Genomic DNA, 16,023 nt, shown 5'->3' on the forward strand with positions numbered 1-16,023 from the left:
GCAATCGTCATAAATACATGCAGGTTGTCAAGAGCTGGAAATCTGATGATGTGCCTGAGGGGCAGACCCTGACACAATGGTCCTAAGGGCAGATCTTAAGTCACCTTTGTCAGAGCCACCGTGACTTGGAACAGCTGGTAAAAGAATGGTTGTTAAGACAAGAATTACCTGCGCAGGTGCCTTGCAAGGAGAGGCGGAGAATGTGTTGAAAGGCTGGGGCTTTGTGGTGCTTCATCCCCATCAAAGTGCCTGTGGGCTTATCTATGCAGGATTTTAAATGCAACCTCTCTAGATGATTTTTGCTAAATCTACTGTGGAATTCTAAGGGTGTCAATCGCAGCCTATTTGCAATTGACATTTCTGTTAATGCAGCACTGTACGTTTATTTTAAAGTTTTTACTCACTTAGTAAAACTTACCAAAGGCTTTTTTTGCCCCTAAAATGGACAGCTGGGCTCCTACAGAAAAAAAAAAAAATCACATCATGGCTTAGTGTCCGTGGAGATTCACAATCATCCAGGTCGTGGTTGTCACAAAAATGCTTTTTCAAAAGGCAACCGGATTTTGTTTTTCCTTGAAGACGTTTCGCTTCTCATCCAAGAAGCTCCTTCAGTTCTGCAAACTCTGCCAGAAATTTGCATTACAGGTGGTCCTTGAATTGCAACCGTTCGTTTAGTGACCATTCAAAATTATAATGGCACCGAAAAAAATTGTCCCAAACCTGGTCCTCACATTTAAAACTTGTTTCAGCACCCCCCCCCATAAGTCACATGATCGAAATTCAGCTTATGCAAAGCTCTCTCCCTTCGCAGGCCAGGCTTTGCTGAGCTCACCAGGGGGACCCTGAGTCTGTCTAAAGGGCCTGGAGGAGCCAGGAGGATTGGGGGAGGGGGTTCAGTGGCTCACAGCCCAGGAGACAGAATAGAGACAAGACTCTCTTTAAAATAGCTGCTCTCCAACTGCAAAAGTGTCCCAAGCATGGGAAGCAGGGGTGGCAGAGGTGGGTTTCAGCAGGTTCTGATCAATTCTGGAGAACCGGTAGTGGAAATTTTGAGTAGTTCGGAGAACCGGTAGTAAAAATTCTGACTGGCCCCGCCCCCATCTATTCTCTGCCTCCCAAGTCCCAGCTGATTGGGAGGAAATGGGGATTTTGCAGTATCCTTCCCCTGGAGTGGGGTGGGAATGGAGATTTTACAGTATCCTTCCCCTGCCACACCTACCAAGGACACCCACCAAGCCTTGCCACGCCCACTAAGCCACACCCACAGAACCGGTAGTAAAAATTTTTGAAACCCACCACTGAGGAGTGGGCTTTCCGGCTTCCCAGAGCCTGGGGAGGCTGTTTTCGCCCTCCCGGGGGCTCGAAGAAAGCCTCCAGAGCCCAGGGAGGGAAAAAAACGCCCCCACCCCCAGCTGTGGTGCAGGATTCCGACTAGGCCACAGGGCAGAGAACTGCTTGCTAAAGTTTTTGAAGGCTTCGGCTTGCCCAGAAGTTGGCAACTGGGCTTCAGCTAGCCTGGCTGACCACGGTAAACCGGTAGTAAACCGGTTCAGATTTCACCACCGACAGGCACCTTGTGTGAAGGCAGCCTGGGAACTGTGGTTTGGCAAAGGTGTTGCTGCTTTGGGGGTCCTCTCATTTCTGGGTGAGCTGCTTTCCCTTCAGATGGCTGAAACCCATCAGCATATGTTCCAGATCCCGCTGAAACTCGGCCAGTCCATCTGGATCTTCTTGTTCTGCCCAGAGAGTTGCTCCAGCTCAGCTGGCACTGATGGGCCTGTCCTGGAATTGGCCCAGAATCTGGCCCAAGTATCTGACTTGGTGCGCACAGGTGCTGCCTGGTAGCCATTCTTCTCCAGCCCTCCAAGATGGCTGAAGGAAGCCCCAGACAATGCAGACCAGTTGTTCTACTAGCCCAAGAAACAGGGGTGAAGGATCCCTGGTCTTTTGTCCAGCCCTTTCCTCACCCCACAAAGCTCACGGCCTGAGCGAGAGGGAGTCCACTTACAGGGGGCATGGACTTCCTGAGTGTCACATTCGGGGCCATCGGATCCGGGACAGGCCAGGGGTGGGGGTGAGGCAAGGGGATCCTGTGGCTTTTTATGGCAACGTGCTGGGCAGATGACCGTTTCTCTGGCTTTTGCTCTCTCATACTTCTTTTGCTTTGCTCTTTTGAAGCAACATCACGTAGGCCACCTTGGAGGTGATTGGCCCCTCTCATAGATTTACCCCAGTGATTGTGTTGGGGCACAATAACAACCAGGAAACAAGCCCTCACACACACACACACACACACACACACACACACACACACACAGAGAGAGAGAGAGAGAGAGAGAGAGAGCTTAGAAGAAACCAGGGCTGCACCAGTTCAGATCATCTGCATCCTCGCAAAGCTTTATATTTTCAAGGCAAACACCTGGAAGAGGTATTTTTTCCCATCCCCCTCAGAGATCCTGGCCCCGGGTGGGGTGCAGAGAAGGGGGCCGTGCAGTCAGGGGTGAAATGCTCCCGGTTTGGACCGGGTCGCCCGATCTGGTAGCGATGGAGGCGGGTGGTTCGGAGAACTGGTAGCAAAAATTCCTCTCTCCCCCCCATTGCCCAGCTGAGCCGCGCAATCGTCAGAGGCTTTTTTTAATTTTTAAAAGCATTTTTTCTACAACCTCTTTGGCCGAAGAGGTTATAGAAAAAATGTTTTTAAAAGGAAATAAAGCTTCTGCCAATCAGGGAAGTCAGCTGGGATCATCAGAGGCTTTAAAAGCATTTTTTTACAACCTCTTCAGCCGAAGAGATTGTAGAAAAAATGCTTTTAAGAGTAAAAAAAAAAAAGCCTCTGATGATGGCACGGCTTAGCTGGGATCATCAGAGGCTTTAAAAGCATTTTTTCTACAACCTCTTCTGCCGAAGAGATTGTAGAAAAAATGATTTTAAAAGTAAAAAAAAAAAAAAGTTGGCTATGCCCACTCAGTCATATTACATCCCCACCAAGCCACGCCCACATCACTGGTAGTAACAAATTTTACATTTCACCACTGCGTGCAGCTCTTGCTGAAAGCCCAGCTGGTGCAAAAGCACAGGAGTCCAGAGGCAGGGCACACTCGCCCGCCCGCATGGCTCCCTCCTCTCAGCGGGGGATGACCGAGAGCTCGTACAAGGGTGGGATGGTGGCAAAGCCGAATTCCTGGGGTGTCAGGTCGATGTCCTTGGGCTCCACCACGGGCTTCAGCTGGAACCGCTGTAGGATGGTGGTGAAGAAGAGGAAGAGCTCCATCCGGGCCAGGCCTTCCCCCAGGCAGATGCGTTTCCCTGCGAGGAGAGACCGGGAGAAGTGGCTTAGAGCCTCCGGGCAGGTCCAAGCCATTTCCTGGCCGGAAGCTGGATGGCCAGGAACTGCTCAGCACACTCTGGGAAAGGCAGGGCCGCTGCCTAGAGGGCCACCTGGGTTCCTGAGTTGCCAGCGGGGCCAAAGGGGCGTCCAGCATGCGTAAGAAATGCCAAGGAAGCCCCCAATGCCAGCTTGGTATGGAAACCGGAAAAGCCGCCTGTAAAAGGAAAAATCCCAAGGACAGCCAAGAAGCCTGGCCTGGGAGGGTGTGGTGGGGGGAAGGTGGGCTCGGTGTGGCTGTACCTGCGGAGAAGGGGACAAAGGCATCATTCCTCTTCAGGCACCCCTTCTCATCCAGGAAGTTCTCGGGGTGGAACCCTTCAGGGCTTTTAAATTTGGTGCCGTCATGCAAGACGGTGCTGAGCACGGGAAAGACTTCTGTGCCCTGAGGAAGAGAAGGGGCAGAGGTTCTTTCGCCTAGCTGGCACAAAACGCCCAAGTGATCTGGGGAAGGCAGCCAAGAGACGATCTCCTTTTTTGCAGTGACAGAGCGGTGGCCGGTTTGGACACGTGCCGAGTACCTTCTGTCCTGCGGATCCTTTGGGACCCCATCGACACCCTCCTCTCATCGCACCTGGCCGGCTGGGTGGGAGGAGAGGGGGCACTGCCTTTGGGCCATTAGAACTCTCCAGCCGGGGTTCCTGCCTCGTGGCCAGCCCTCCTCAGCCCCTTGATCTCTCTGCCCGATCCTGCTGGGCAGTCCAGCCAGTGCCCAGGGTTTTGTTGTGGCCCATCAGTGGCCAGCAGAGCTGGCAGCAGAGTCGGACAGTGAGGAGGTTGGGGAGGAACATGGGCCAGTCCTGGGGGCTGGGGAAAGCTTGGATGAGGGCTCTGCGTCGGAGGCAGAGAGGGAGTTAGCAGAGAGGCAGAGGAACAGCTGGAGCCTGTTCCCAGTGTGCGTATGCACAGAGCTGCCAGAAGACAAGAACAACTGAGAAAGCAGAGTCGACTCGGGACTAAACCCACATTTTGGAGGTGATTGGCCCCTCCCATAGGAAACAAAAGAGGAGTGAACAGGGAGGGGGCTTTCGCAGGAAACAATTTGTTCGTTCCATGACTCTGAGACACGCTGTGCCAAGTTTTGTCTTGTACTGCGGTTAGAAACTTGTGGCAGCTTGTCAAACGAGATTAGGTGTGTTGAGAAATATTCCTTTGAAAAACTATTTGGACAAAACTTGCTGACTGTGAATGAACGTAATTCACAGTCATGTAAATAAAAGAGGCTTTGCCAGTAATTCCTGCCTCCGGCTTATTAAGGGAGCCTAGGTCAGAACAGGTGGCAACATGCCAGCCCGATGCCCCTGGGCCAGTCTCCCCCTCCCCAAGGCTCTGACCTTCGGAATAAGGTAGCCTCTGAATTCCGTGTCACGGGTGACCGCATGGGCCACGTTCATGGGGATGAGGTCACTGAACCGCTGTACTTCATGGATAACCGCGTCCACGTAGGGCATCTGGCTCCGGTCTTCAATGTTGGGGATCCGGTTCTGGCCAATCACATGGTCGATTTCTTCCTGCATCTTTGCTGGCAAAATGTGGCCTTAAAGTTAGTGGCTTCAACTGCACGCTCTCTGATGCACCTGGATCAGCGGCTGGGGGGCCCCAAAGAACTGGACAGGAGGGGTCTCCACCTACTCAGGGGGCTGTTCTCAAGGGCCGTGGGGCTGGCATCCCTCCCCTTCACCCAACAGCTTCTGGTCTGACCTCTTCCATGGGTGGCTCTCAGGCTGAATCCGGGCATTTGTGCAGCTCACAGCAACTTCTCGCTGGCCTAGTGATCCCAGTGGCACTCGGGGTGTGTGGGGGGGTCTGCTTCCTGGGCTAGAGACATATGCTGCGTTGGGGCTGAATCACACACACCCCCAAAATACCTTGCACTTCAGGGTACTTCATCAGCAACAGAAATCCGTATCGCAGGGTGGAGCTGACTGTCTCCGTCCCAGCAAAAAACAGGCTCAGCGTGGTCATCTCCAGGTTCTTCTGGTTGAATTCGCTGTCTGGATTGTCCTTCTCCTGAAGGCAAAGTAGAACCCAAGTGCATGAGAAGCTCGGGGGGGGCTCGAAGGAGGCTTTCCAGCTGGGTTGGGGGGGGAGCACACCAGGCGAGACAAGCCCTGATTGGAGGCTGACTAAGCGCCCGGTTTCAGGGGTGGGTTCTACTTACCTTTACTACCAGTTCGCAACGGGGCCGCATGCATGCGGAGAAGCGTTCTGATGACGTCGGGGTCAGTGGGCGGAGCCTCCCTCCGGGTTTACTACCGGTTCTATAGAACCGGTGCAAATCGGGGGCAACCCACCACTGCCCGGTTTCCCCAAAACAGAAATGGCCCCTTGGTCCTAGCGAGTGGCTGGACTGGCCAAGGGATTCCCAGGGGACGGACTGTCTCTGCCGCCAGCCCCTTTCCAGCTTCACCTGTCTCTGTCCCCATCTCCACCAGTGCCCCAGTGCCCTCTGCAGGAAAGGAGCCGCATCTTTTGCCCTGTGGCAAAGCCCCCTGTGCCAGGGGTGCTATTCAGCAGGTTCTGGAGAACCGGTAGTGGAAATTTTGAGTAGTTCAGAGAACCGGCAAATACCACCTCTGGCTGGCCCCAGAGTGGGGAGGGAATGGACATTTTGCAATATCCTTCCCCCCAGGAGTGGGGAGGGAATGGGGATTTTGCAATATCCTTCCCCAGGACTGGGGAGGGAATGGGGATTTTGCAATATCCTTCCCCAGGAGTGGAGAGGGAATGGGGATTTTGCAATATCCTTCCCCTGCTACACCCACCAAGCCACGTCCACCAAGCCACACCACACCACACCCACCAAGCCACGCAGAACCGGTAATAAAAAAAATTGAATTCCACCACTGCCCTGTGCCCACCCACAGCTTTGTAGCTGGGGAAATCATCCTGGGCTCCCTCCCCGTCTCCTACCTTCTCCATCTGGATGAGAAAGCAGTCGATGTAATCCCGGGGAGAGTTGGGGTCCAGGGTCTCCTTGTTCTTCTTCACCCTCCTGGCAATGAAGAGCCTCATGTCCTCCAGGATGTCAGAGATCTTGGTGTGGGGCCCTGGGAAGTATTTCAGGAGGTTGGCGTAGATATCGTAGAACTGCAGAAAACGAGAGGAAAAGAATATGGCTCAGTGGCTAAGACACTGAGCTTGTCGATCAGAAAGGTCGGCAGTTCGGCAGTTCGAATCCCTAGTACTGGTCTCCTGCGTGAGTAGGTGGTTGGATTAGATGACCTCCAAGGTCCCTTCCAACTCTGTTATTCTAGTCTAATCTTGGAGATTTTTTCTTTCAAGGGCCCTTTCCTCCCTCCTGGCTGCCCCTTGGGTCTTGGACCAGAGTTCTCCTCCTCCCAAGCCACGGCAGCTGCCCAGTGTTTTCGGATAGTGCCAGATTGTCCGAGGGAGGAGCAGTCTCGGATCCTCCCATTTTGCTGAAGAGAGGCGAGGACCTGTGTGGACCTACCTGAGCCCAGCTGTTGCTCATCTGACGAAAGCTGTCGTTCATCATCTTCATGAGAGCCAGAAATTCCTTGTCTTTGTAATCGAAGCGATCGCCGAAGATGATCGAACAGATGACGTTGGACACGGCGCAGCTGAGGAAGAAGATGGGGTTGAAGGGCTTCTCTGTGGGCGGAGGGAGAAAGAGAGAAGGAAGGGAAGGTCAACGTGTCGTAGGAACCGCTTAGCCAGCAATGGCGAACCTTTTTGTCGCCAAGTGCCCAAAAGGGAGCATGCGCGTATCTGGACCGCAACCCGGAAGACGAACTGCCCAGGGCACATGCGCATGCCCAAAAATGACCTTCCGGTTTCAGCTGCTAAACTTCCGGTTTCAGCCAGCTACTCTTCCGAGTTTCTGGTCTGCATGCACTCTCAACAATCACCTGGATGGTGCGCATGCTCACGCAGGAAAACAGGAGACCAAGTCTTCCAGTTTCTGGCACTGCTGCATGCAAAAAGGCCAAATGATCGTCGCGCTCACATGTGCGCCAGAAACCCGGAAGAGGAACAGGTGATGCCGCACATGCCAGGCGACATGGCTCTGCGTGCCACTTCGGGCCCACGTGCCATAGGTTCACCATCACGGGCTTAGGCCAAAGAGGTGAACAATTTTCTCCAGATTTGTTTTAGGAGGGGTGTGGGGCAGTGGTGGGTTGCTACCAGTTCTCCCCAGTTCTTGCGAACCAGTAGTGGAAATTTTGAGTAGTTCGGAGAACCAGTAAATACCACCTCTGCCTGCCACCCCCCCCCAATCTATTCGCTGCCTCCCAAGTCCCAGCTGATCAGCTAGAAGGAAAAAAAACTGTTTAAACTCTTGCTGCTGCGCTTCAAAGGGCCGCCCTACAGCTGATCAGCGGTAAAAGGCAGTGTGGTGGTAGACCAGTGCGCTCCAAAAACAAATGGGTGGACCGGCTCTGCAAGCAGCTAAAAGCCTGGTAGACCAGTACCTCTGCTAAATCCTAAAGCCGTGATGGCGAACCTATGGCATGTGTGCCACAGGGGGCACGCGGAGCCATATCTGTGGGCACGTGAGCGTTGCCCTAGCTCAGCTCCAGCGTGCTTGCACGTGCCAGCCAGCTGATTTTCAGCCTTCTAGGCCCACTGGAAGTTGGGAAACCGGCTGTTTCTGGCCTCTGGAGGGCCTCCAGGGGGTGGGGAAGGCAGTTTTTGCCCTCCCCAGGCTCCAAGAAAGACTCTGGAGCCTGAGGAGGGCAAAAAACAGGCCTACTTGGCCCCACCATGTCATCGCATGCCAAAAGCGGGGGTCGCGTGAGGGGGTCATGCATGCATGCGCAGGGGAGCAGGGCACATTGAGTTATGGGTGTGGGCACACACGCGCGCGACCCCCCGTGCTCCCTCTCCTTTTGGCACGCAACGGCAAAAAGGTTAGCCATCACTGTCCTAAAGAATTGTCACATGACCATCAAACCACGCCCAAAAATAAGCCACGCCCATGGAACCAGTAGTAAAAAAAATTTAGAACCCACCCCTGCTGTGGGGTGGTTCCTATCTTCCCCTCTACGCAATTATTTAGAGAGGAAATGATGCCTGATGCCTGTTTGAGTCAGCAAAGAAAGAAACCACATTCCGTGATGGTCTTTTTCAGCCCAAGCATCTCCTGGACCAGAGGTTTCCTAGTCCGAGCCCCTCCTCAAGGTCTCCTGCCTCTCAGGTCCCCTCCGGCCCTGTGATTCTATGTTTATGTTCTGGACATCTTAATATCTGACCTCAGCATTGCTGCAATGGGTTGGATCCATGGTGGGATTCAGCCGGTTCGGGCCAGTTTGGGCAAACCTGTAGTTAAATTGTTGGCTGGCCCGCCCCTTCCCGCCCCACCCCTTCCAGGAGTCCCCACACACCCCATTTTGGCTCGCAGGTAAGTACAGTGAGGCCTATTAGGCCAAAAATGGGGCACGGGGGCGTGGTGTGTTCCCCCACCCTCGCAGCCCATTTTCGCTCCTGGGAAGCCTCCTAGGCCCAAAATGGGACGTGGCCTGTTTTCATTCCCAGGGGGCTGCAGGAGGCCGAGTGCTGCCTGTCACACCCCTGGCCACGCCCACCATGGCCACGCCCACCCAGCTGGTCATTAGGGCAGAGAACCGGTTGCTAAATTATTTGAATCCCACCACTGGGTTGGATGGTCGGTCAATAGGTCCAGCGGCCTTTCAAACCATCCCCTCCCCTCCCCTCTCCCCCTCCCCCAGCCTCACTTTGGGTCTTCTGAAATTCCTCCAGCAGAAACTGGGCCTCCTCTTGAATCCTCTCCTCGATGGATTTCTTCCCCATTCCAAAATTCCTCAGGATGGTTAGGGAGAACCGGCGCAGCTGCTTCCAGCGCTCCTCATTGGCAAAGACCACCCCTGGGAACAGAGGAGAGCAATGGGCCCCGTGACCAGGAAAGGGGGGGCAGCCTGGCCTGCTCCTGCCCCACCAGCCTGGGGCCCTCACCGTAATTCTGGAAGGTCTTCTGCAGGGTAGGGTTGGTTTTCCTCCCGGAGAATTCTTCCGCCTTGTCAATCAGGGCCTCCTTCACTGCTTCGTAGCCACACAAGACCACAATCGGGCGGTTTCCAAAGTAGACCGTGAAGACGGGGCCGTATTTTTCCCGCAGCTGCACAGGAACCAAAAGGACAGATGGAAATACAACTTGCAACTACAATTGAGGCCAACATTTCGGTTGTTAAGTGAGATATTTGTGAAGTGAGTTTTGGCCTCTTTTACGATTTTTTTCTTGCCACGGTTCTTCAGTGAATCGCTGCAGTCGTTAGTAACCCGGTTGTTAAGTGAATCTGGCTTCCCCATTGACTTTGCTTGTCAGGTCACAAAAGGGGATGATGGGACCCAGGGACACGGCAGCCATCAGAAGTATGAAACTGCTGCCAACAGTCCGAATTTTGATCACGTGATCATGAGGATGCTGCAAAGACCATAACTGTGAAAAAGAGTCATAAGCAGGGGTGAAATCCAGCAGGTTCTGACAGGTTCTGGAGAACCGGTAGGGAAATTTTGAGTAGTTCGGAGAACCAGCAAATACCACCTCTGGCTGGTCCCAGAGTGGGGTGGGAATGGAGATTTTGCAATATCCTTCCCCCACTCTTGGGGGAAGGATTCTGCAAAATCCCCATTCCCTCCCCTCTCCTGGGGGAAGGATACTGCAAAATCCCCATTCCCTCCCCACTCCTGGGGAAGAATATTGCAAAATCTCCATTCCCTCCCCTCTCCTGGGGAAGGATACTGCAAAATCATCATTCCCACCTCTCTTGGGGAAAGGATACTGCAAAATCCCCATTCCCTCCCCTCTCCTGGGAGAAGGATACTGCAAAATCCCCATTCCCTCCCCACTCCTGGGGGAAGGGTACTGCAAAATCCCCATTTCCACCCCACTCTGGGGCCAGACAGAAGTGGTATTCGCCGGTTCTCTGAACTACTCAAAATTTCTGCTACCGGTTCTTTGGAACCTGCTGATTTCACCCCTGGAACCACCCATCTCAAATTCACCAATTGGGTAACCACGGAAAGCCAAGGAAGGTCAGTAACAGTAACAGAGTTGGAAGGGACCTTGGGGGTCATCTAGCCCAACCCCCTTGCTCACACAGGAGACCTCTACAAGGGATTCGAACCGCCGACCTTTGATCGGCAAGCTCAGCGTCTTAGCCACTGAGCAGCCTGAAGACAAACTCGGCTGGAGAACTGAGAGGGTTCCCAGGGCTGCAGGGCAGACGAAGAAGAAGGCGGCCCAAGAGGTGCCCTTGCCAGAGGCTGACCCTCAGTGCCATCCATGTGGAAACTTGAAAGGGTTGGCATGCATCCAAGCTTCCTTGGACTTTGCTTCCGAGCTCTTCCGTCCGCCACAAATTGCATAAAACCAACAGAACATCTGGTCACTGGATTGGTAGAAATTCTTGGAACGTAATCAGAGGTTCTCTGCTGTGGAAAAGAGCCTCCACCGCCCTTTGAAGGACAGCAACAAGGAGGGGCCGCTTCACTTTTGCCTTGGACTGAATGACCGAGAGTCATTCAGCTGGCAGGACTGTTTTATGATGGACAGGCGCAGAGCCGTTAGTTGCTCAAGCGCCTGGCGATTTACATAGTGCAGCCATTGAAGGTGCCGGGAGATACAATCTTAATGCCAGAAGATCTGCCTCATGAACCAGTTCTGATCTTGGGAATAGGAAAATTAATATTAAATTAACATTCCTGTATTCCTGTATTCATCCTGTAGCATAACACACTGTGTACCCAGGGGTGAAATCCAGGAGGTTCTGACAGCTTCTGGAGAACTGGTAGTGGAAATTTTGAGTAGTTCGGAGAACTGGCAAATACCATCTCTGGCTGGCCCCAGAGTGGGGAGGGAATGGAGATTTTGCAGTAACCTTCCCCTTCCATGCCCACCAAGCCACACCCACAGAACCGGTAGTAAAAAAAATATGGATTTCACCACTGTGTGTACCCCTTAGTCCAAAGAAAAATTGCACAATGCCCTGAAATCACACCAAGGCAGAACCCTAACTCTAAACACACACACACACACACCTAAAATACTGGAAACAAAGCTTCCACAATTCTAGAAATTGGCCCTGTGGGATCTTTTTGACAACGGTGGCAGCATTGGCATTCTTCAGGCATGTAGCTTAGGAAAGGAGATATTTGCATTTCCTAATGTTTCATTGTTAATATTCCAGACCCTAGACTAATTAAAGATGGGTGGTAGGGCTGGTGGCTACTCTAGGTTATAGAATTGCTCCCCAAAACAATTTTGTGTGCCATGCTTTTGGGGGGGGCGCTGGAAAGGCTTCCCTCTGCCAGCCTGCCAGCCGAATAGTCTTGACAACGTTCCCCAAGGAAAGCAAACCATTTTCCCAGCCGCATCAAGGCTTCCTTTAGCCTAGAAAAGTGTTCTCTAATCTCGGTTTGTGTGGCTCCTCAGGAAACACGCGATCTGCTTGATCAGAAGGCGATTCCTCCAAATCCGAGATACGATGGCCAAGGGGGGAAAATTCCTTTCCCAGGCTTCACTTAGGTGTGAATGCCTAAATGGAAGCCGAAGAAGAAGAAGAAGAAGAAAGGAAAGACCCAGATTGGATCCCGAAAGAAGACTCAGCCCGAAGAGTCTAGTCTAACAGTAAGAGAGTTGGAAGGGACCTTGGAGGTCATCCAGTCCAACCCCCTGCTGACGCAGGAAACCTATATTGGGATTCAAACCACCGACATTTCTGAGTGGCAAGCTCAGTGTCTTAGCCACTGAGCCACCTAGTCACGCGTCTTGTCAAGCCACTGAGCCACCTAGTCATCTCACGGAAGCTACAAGGAAGGTGGTGCTGGAAAGAGATGGCGGGGAACGTTTGGGATCGTGGAGAAGGAAGACCCAGGGCACTGGCTGAGGAGACCCAAGAGGCCAGGTGGAAGTGGACGAGGGGAGAACATCTCTGGGGCTTCCCCTGGGCAAGAGAGGTGGACTTACCTTGAGGAGGGAGGACAAGGTTTTGAATGCCTTCATCTGCAAGAAGTTCCCAACCAGAGGCAGAGGAGAGGGTCCAGGAGGCAGCCGGCCCCTGGCAGAGGACTTCCTCCGGACGAACATCAGGACGAGGCAGGAGAGGTAGGCGACCAAGAAGAGGGAGACTGCACTTGCCAGCTCCATGGTGTCAGCCTCTATGCAGGCTTGGTGGGGTTGCGGGCATTTAACTGCGGCTGGGTTTGGCACCACTTCTGGGTTATGTAAGAGCACCAGGTAAATATATCAAATTCTTAATCACTGAAACCGGTGCCAAATCAGAAAGAAAGTTTTTATTGTTTTTTGTAACCCATGACCTAGAATTCATGAGTCATATCTCTGCAAAGTGCTGATGCCATGCCTTATCGCCTGGTGCCCACAGGCATGGCTGCATTCCTGCCCAGGGACGGTCCTGGCATTGGGAGCCTCCCTCTGCCTCTCCAAGACTCAGGAGCCATCACCTCCCAGGCCAGCTCAAGCAAGGGCCCACTGGGGGCTCCAGCAGCTGCACCCAGAGACCCGGGAGGAGAGAGAGACAGTGGCAGGCCTGGGGATGGGGACCAGGCAGTTCCTCTGGGCAGTGCAAGGTTTGCTGGGGATTGATTGATATTGATTTAAAAGATTTATAAAGCCTCGACTTGCAGAGCAAGAGCCCAGAGGCTCCCCTTTAGGACCAGATGGGTCTGAACCAAGAAAACGGGAGTTGAAACAACAAATAGATACAATCAAACATAAATGGAATATTATTGAAGTGGAAAGTATGGCACAACAAATAAAAAGTATTAAACAATTTTTTTTTAAGAATGCAAATAAGCCAAGATGCTGGTTGCTGGTTTCAATTAAAAAAACAAAAAGAAAAAAGTCGGATTAGTCAACTATATTGTGATGGGGGAGAATTAATATGCCAAAATGAGGGGAGAGAAAGATAGCCTATGAGTTTTTAAAAAATCTGTATGAGGATAAAGAAAAGATAGAGGAAGGTAAGATACTCCAATATCTGCAAAAAATATGTCAGGGTAAATGCCTAACTGTATTGCCACCCTGGGCACCTGGCTCTGCAGGGGTTAACTAATCACATATCCCATCACCCCCATAGTCACTCCTTACCTCCTGGCCCCTCCTCCTGAGTATAATAGCTCTCACCACGAGGTACTCCAGTTGTTCCAGATGTATACCTGAAAGAGGAAGGTTTAAGGTCAGTGACCTCTGGTGCCACAGGGCCTAGGATTCACCTAGGTCTTCAATAAAGGAATTCAATTGAAAACTAGAATTTGTCTTTGAGTTATCGGGCTAGATCCATCATTGAACAAAATAGGACTGCCAAAAATCCCAGCGGAATGTAAAGATATATTAAATAATGAGATAACAACATTTGAGATATCCGAGGCACTCAAAAAACAAAGAAGTAACAAAGCACCAAGTCCTGATGTTTTTGTATTTACCAGCTGAGCTCATTATTTCTGGACTATCAGACTTTCCGTAGCTTGCCAAGAATCCTTATCAGTAAGCTCGCCCTGGATGAGCAAACTACAAAAGCCTATCATAACCATATAAAGTTTTAGGAACATGAGCTATCCCAGGCAAAAATGGCTTTATCTATGCTTGAGCAAGATAAGGGAGAATCTCGTGACTTCAAAATCTCTAAAAACGCCATTTTGGCTTCTTCTTTGGAGCCAAAGACACACCCCCTGGTGGATTTTGTGTCAGGCCAATCAGAACAGAGAGCTGTGCACACGTCACATGTCTTACATAATCACTCCTACTCTAAGGTTCCAAGTGCCACGTATGCAGAGAGATTATCTGAGCTGCCCGAAACTAAAGGTGCAGCACCATCTGCTGGTGAAAGTAATTTACTAGAGAAAGCTGCAATGCAACAAGTGTCTCTACAGGCCCAAACTCAAGCAGACTCAACCCCTGGTGGTGCTGGTGATGGAACACAACAACGCTAAATGCAGCAAAGGCAAATGACTGGGTCTCCAGCAGGCCATGTCAATATTGCAGCACAAATGCCACAGCAGCCACAAATGCATGCACACGTGCCTCCAGCTGTACAACCAGGGCCAGCTCCCTTCCAACTTTGTTACTGTTAGACTAGATTCTCCGGGTTATGTCTTCTTTCGGGATCCAATCTGGGTCTTTCCTTTCTTCTTCTTCTTCGGCTTCCATTTAGGCATTCACACCTACGTGAAGCCTGGGAAAGGAATTTTCCCCTCTTGGGCATCGTATCTCCGATTTGGCAGAATCGCCTTCTGATCAAGCAGATCGCGTGTTTCCCAAGGAGCCACACAAACCGAGATTAGAGAACACTTTTCTAAGCTAAAAGAAGCCTTAACGGGGCTGGCAAAATGGTTTGCTTTCCTTGGGGAACGTTGCCAAGACTCTTCGGCTGGCAGAGGGAAGCCTGTCCAGCACCCCCTTCCCCAAAAAGCATGGCACACAAAGTTGTTTTGGGAAGCAATTCTATAACCTAGAGTAGCCACCACCCCTACCACCCATTTTTTAAAAAGTTTTTCATTAATAATTCAAAATTAAAAACATTGGACAAAGATATGACATCACTGGTCCCAAGCATCTTCCAACACTAAACTAAAACATAATATACTCATAATAATATGCTAATATGTTTCTTAAACCTTATACGTTATTTAAACATAATATAATAATAATTCATACCTTATTTCTATACAATTATACATATCTATACATATATGTACCTATCCATACAATTCACTTCATTTAACTATAATAACTTATATATTTCTAGTCTAACACTAAACATTTGTCTCGGCTATCCTCCTTTTGTCTAACCATTCGTAGAATTTTATCCAGATTTTATAGCACGATGTTTCGCTTTTATCCTTGAGTTCCAAGGTGAGTTTATCCATTTCTGCGCAGTTGAAAATTTTTAGTAGTATTTCCTCTTCAGTTGGGGTATCTTTCTCCTTCCACTTCTGAGCAAAAGTTATCGGTGCCGCTGTAAGTGTATGCAGTAGTAGATAATTTATGTCCTTCTTGTATTTACCCTCTGTCATTCCCAAAAGGAAAAGTTCCAGTTTGACTTCTATATTTATTAACAAAATTTCTTCCAACCAACTCTTTATTAGATTCCAATATTTTTTTGCCTTTGGGCATTCCCACCACATATGGTAGAAATTCCCCGAGGCCACCTCACATTTCCAGCATGCCAAAGAATTTCCCTTATTAATTCATGCTAATCTTGGGGGGGGGGGAGGTGCCACCTATAGAACATCTTATATAAATTTTCCTTATATGAAGTTGCTAATGTGATTTTTAAGTTTTTTTCCCATAGAATCTGCCAATTGTCCAAATCAATACCATGACCAAAATATTGACTCCAAATTATCATTGTTTCTTTGACTTGTTCCTCGATCGTATCTTGTTCCAATAAATAGCAATATAATTTACTTATGGTCTTGCCCTCCCTACTTAATAGAATCTTATCTAATTCTTATAATTCTTGCTTTATGCCCCATTCCTTTTTGTCTTTGCTAAATTTAGATTGTATTTGAAGGTATGCCCACCATTCCAATTCAATTCCTTCTTCCTTTAAAATATTTCTCGCTTTCAGTTCTCCTCTCTCATTCAGAATATCTTTATAGGTGACAGCCCCCCGCCTAATTTAGTAAAATTTGGA

General features: G+C 50.6%; 1 protein-coding gene across 1 annotated transcript; it reads right to left on the reverse strand.

The window, feature by feature from the left end:
* Positions 1-2,388: 2,388 nt before the first annotated feature.
* LOC139317254 (cytochrome P450 2G1-like) lies at positions 2,389-12,515 on the reverse strand. Its single transcript, XM_070944278.1, has 9 exons — positions 12,336-12,515; positions 9,323-9,485; positions 9,085-9,234; positions 6,840-7,000; positions 6,299-6,475; positions 5,254-5,395; positions 4,720-4,907; positions 3,629-3,770; positions 2,389-3,306 (listed from the first exon to the last, which is right to left on the reverse strand). Exons 1-9 carry the CDS (start codon positions 12,513-12,515, stop codon positions 3,125-3,127), a joined length of 1,485 nt encoding a protein of 494 aa, XP_070800379.1. The 3' UTR covers positions 2,389-3,124.
* Positions 12,516-16,023: the final 3,508 nt, after the last annotated feature.

Source organism: Pituophis catenifer, unplaced genomic scaffold (genome assembly GCF_029215685.1).
Source record: "Pituophis catenifer annectens isolate HBS135680 unplaced genomic scaffold, rPitCat1.0.hap2 SCAF_1, whole genome shotgun sequence".
Taxonomy (NCBI): domain Eukaryota; kingdom Metazoa; phylum Chordata; class Lepidosauria; order Squamata; family Colubridae; genus Pituophis; species Pituophis catenifer.

Excerpts from the sequence above, each read along its gene's own strand:
- LOC139317254 (XM_070944278.1), bottom strand. The coding sequence starts at position 12,515 with ATGGAGCTGGCAAGTGCAGTCTCCCTCTTCTTGGTCGCCTACCTCTCC. Across the intron at positions 7,001-9,084 it reads GGAATTTCAGAAGACCCAAA|AGAAGCCCTTCAACCCCATC; the intron begins GTGAGGCTGGGG and ends CTCCGCCCACAG. Across the intron at positions 3,771-4,719 it reads GAGGCTACCTTATTCCGAAG|GGCACAGAAGTCTTTCCCGT; the intron begins GTCAGAGCCTTG and ends TCTCTTCCTCAG.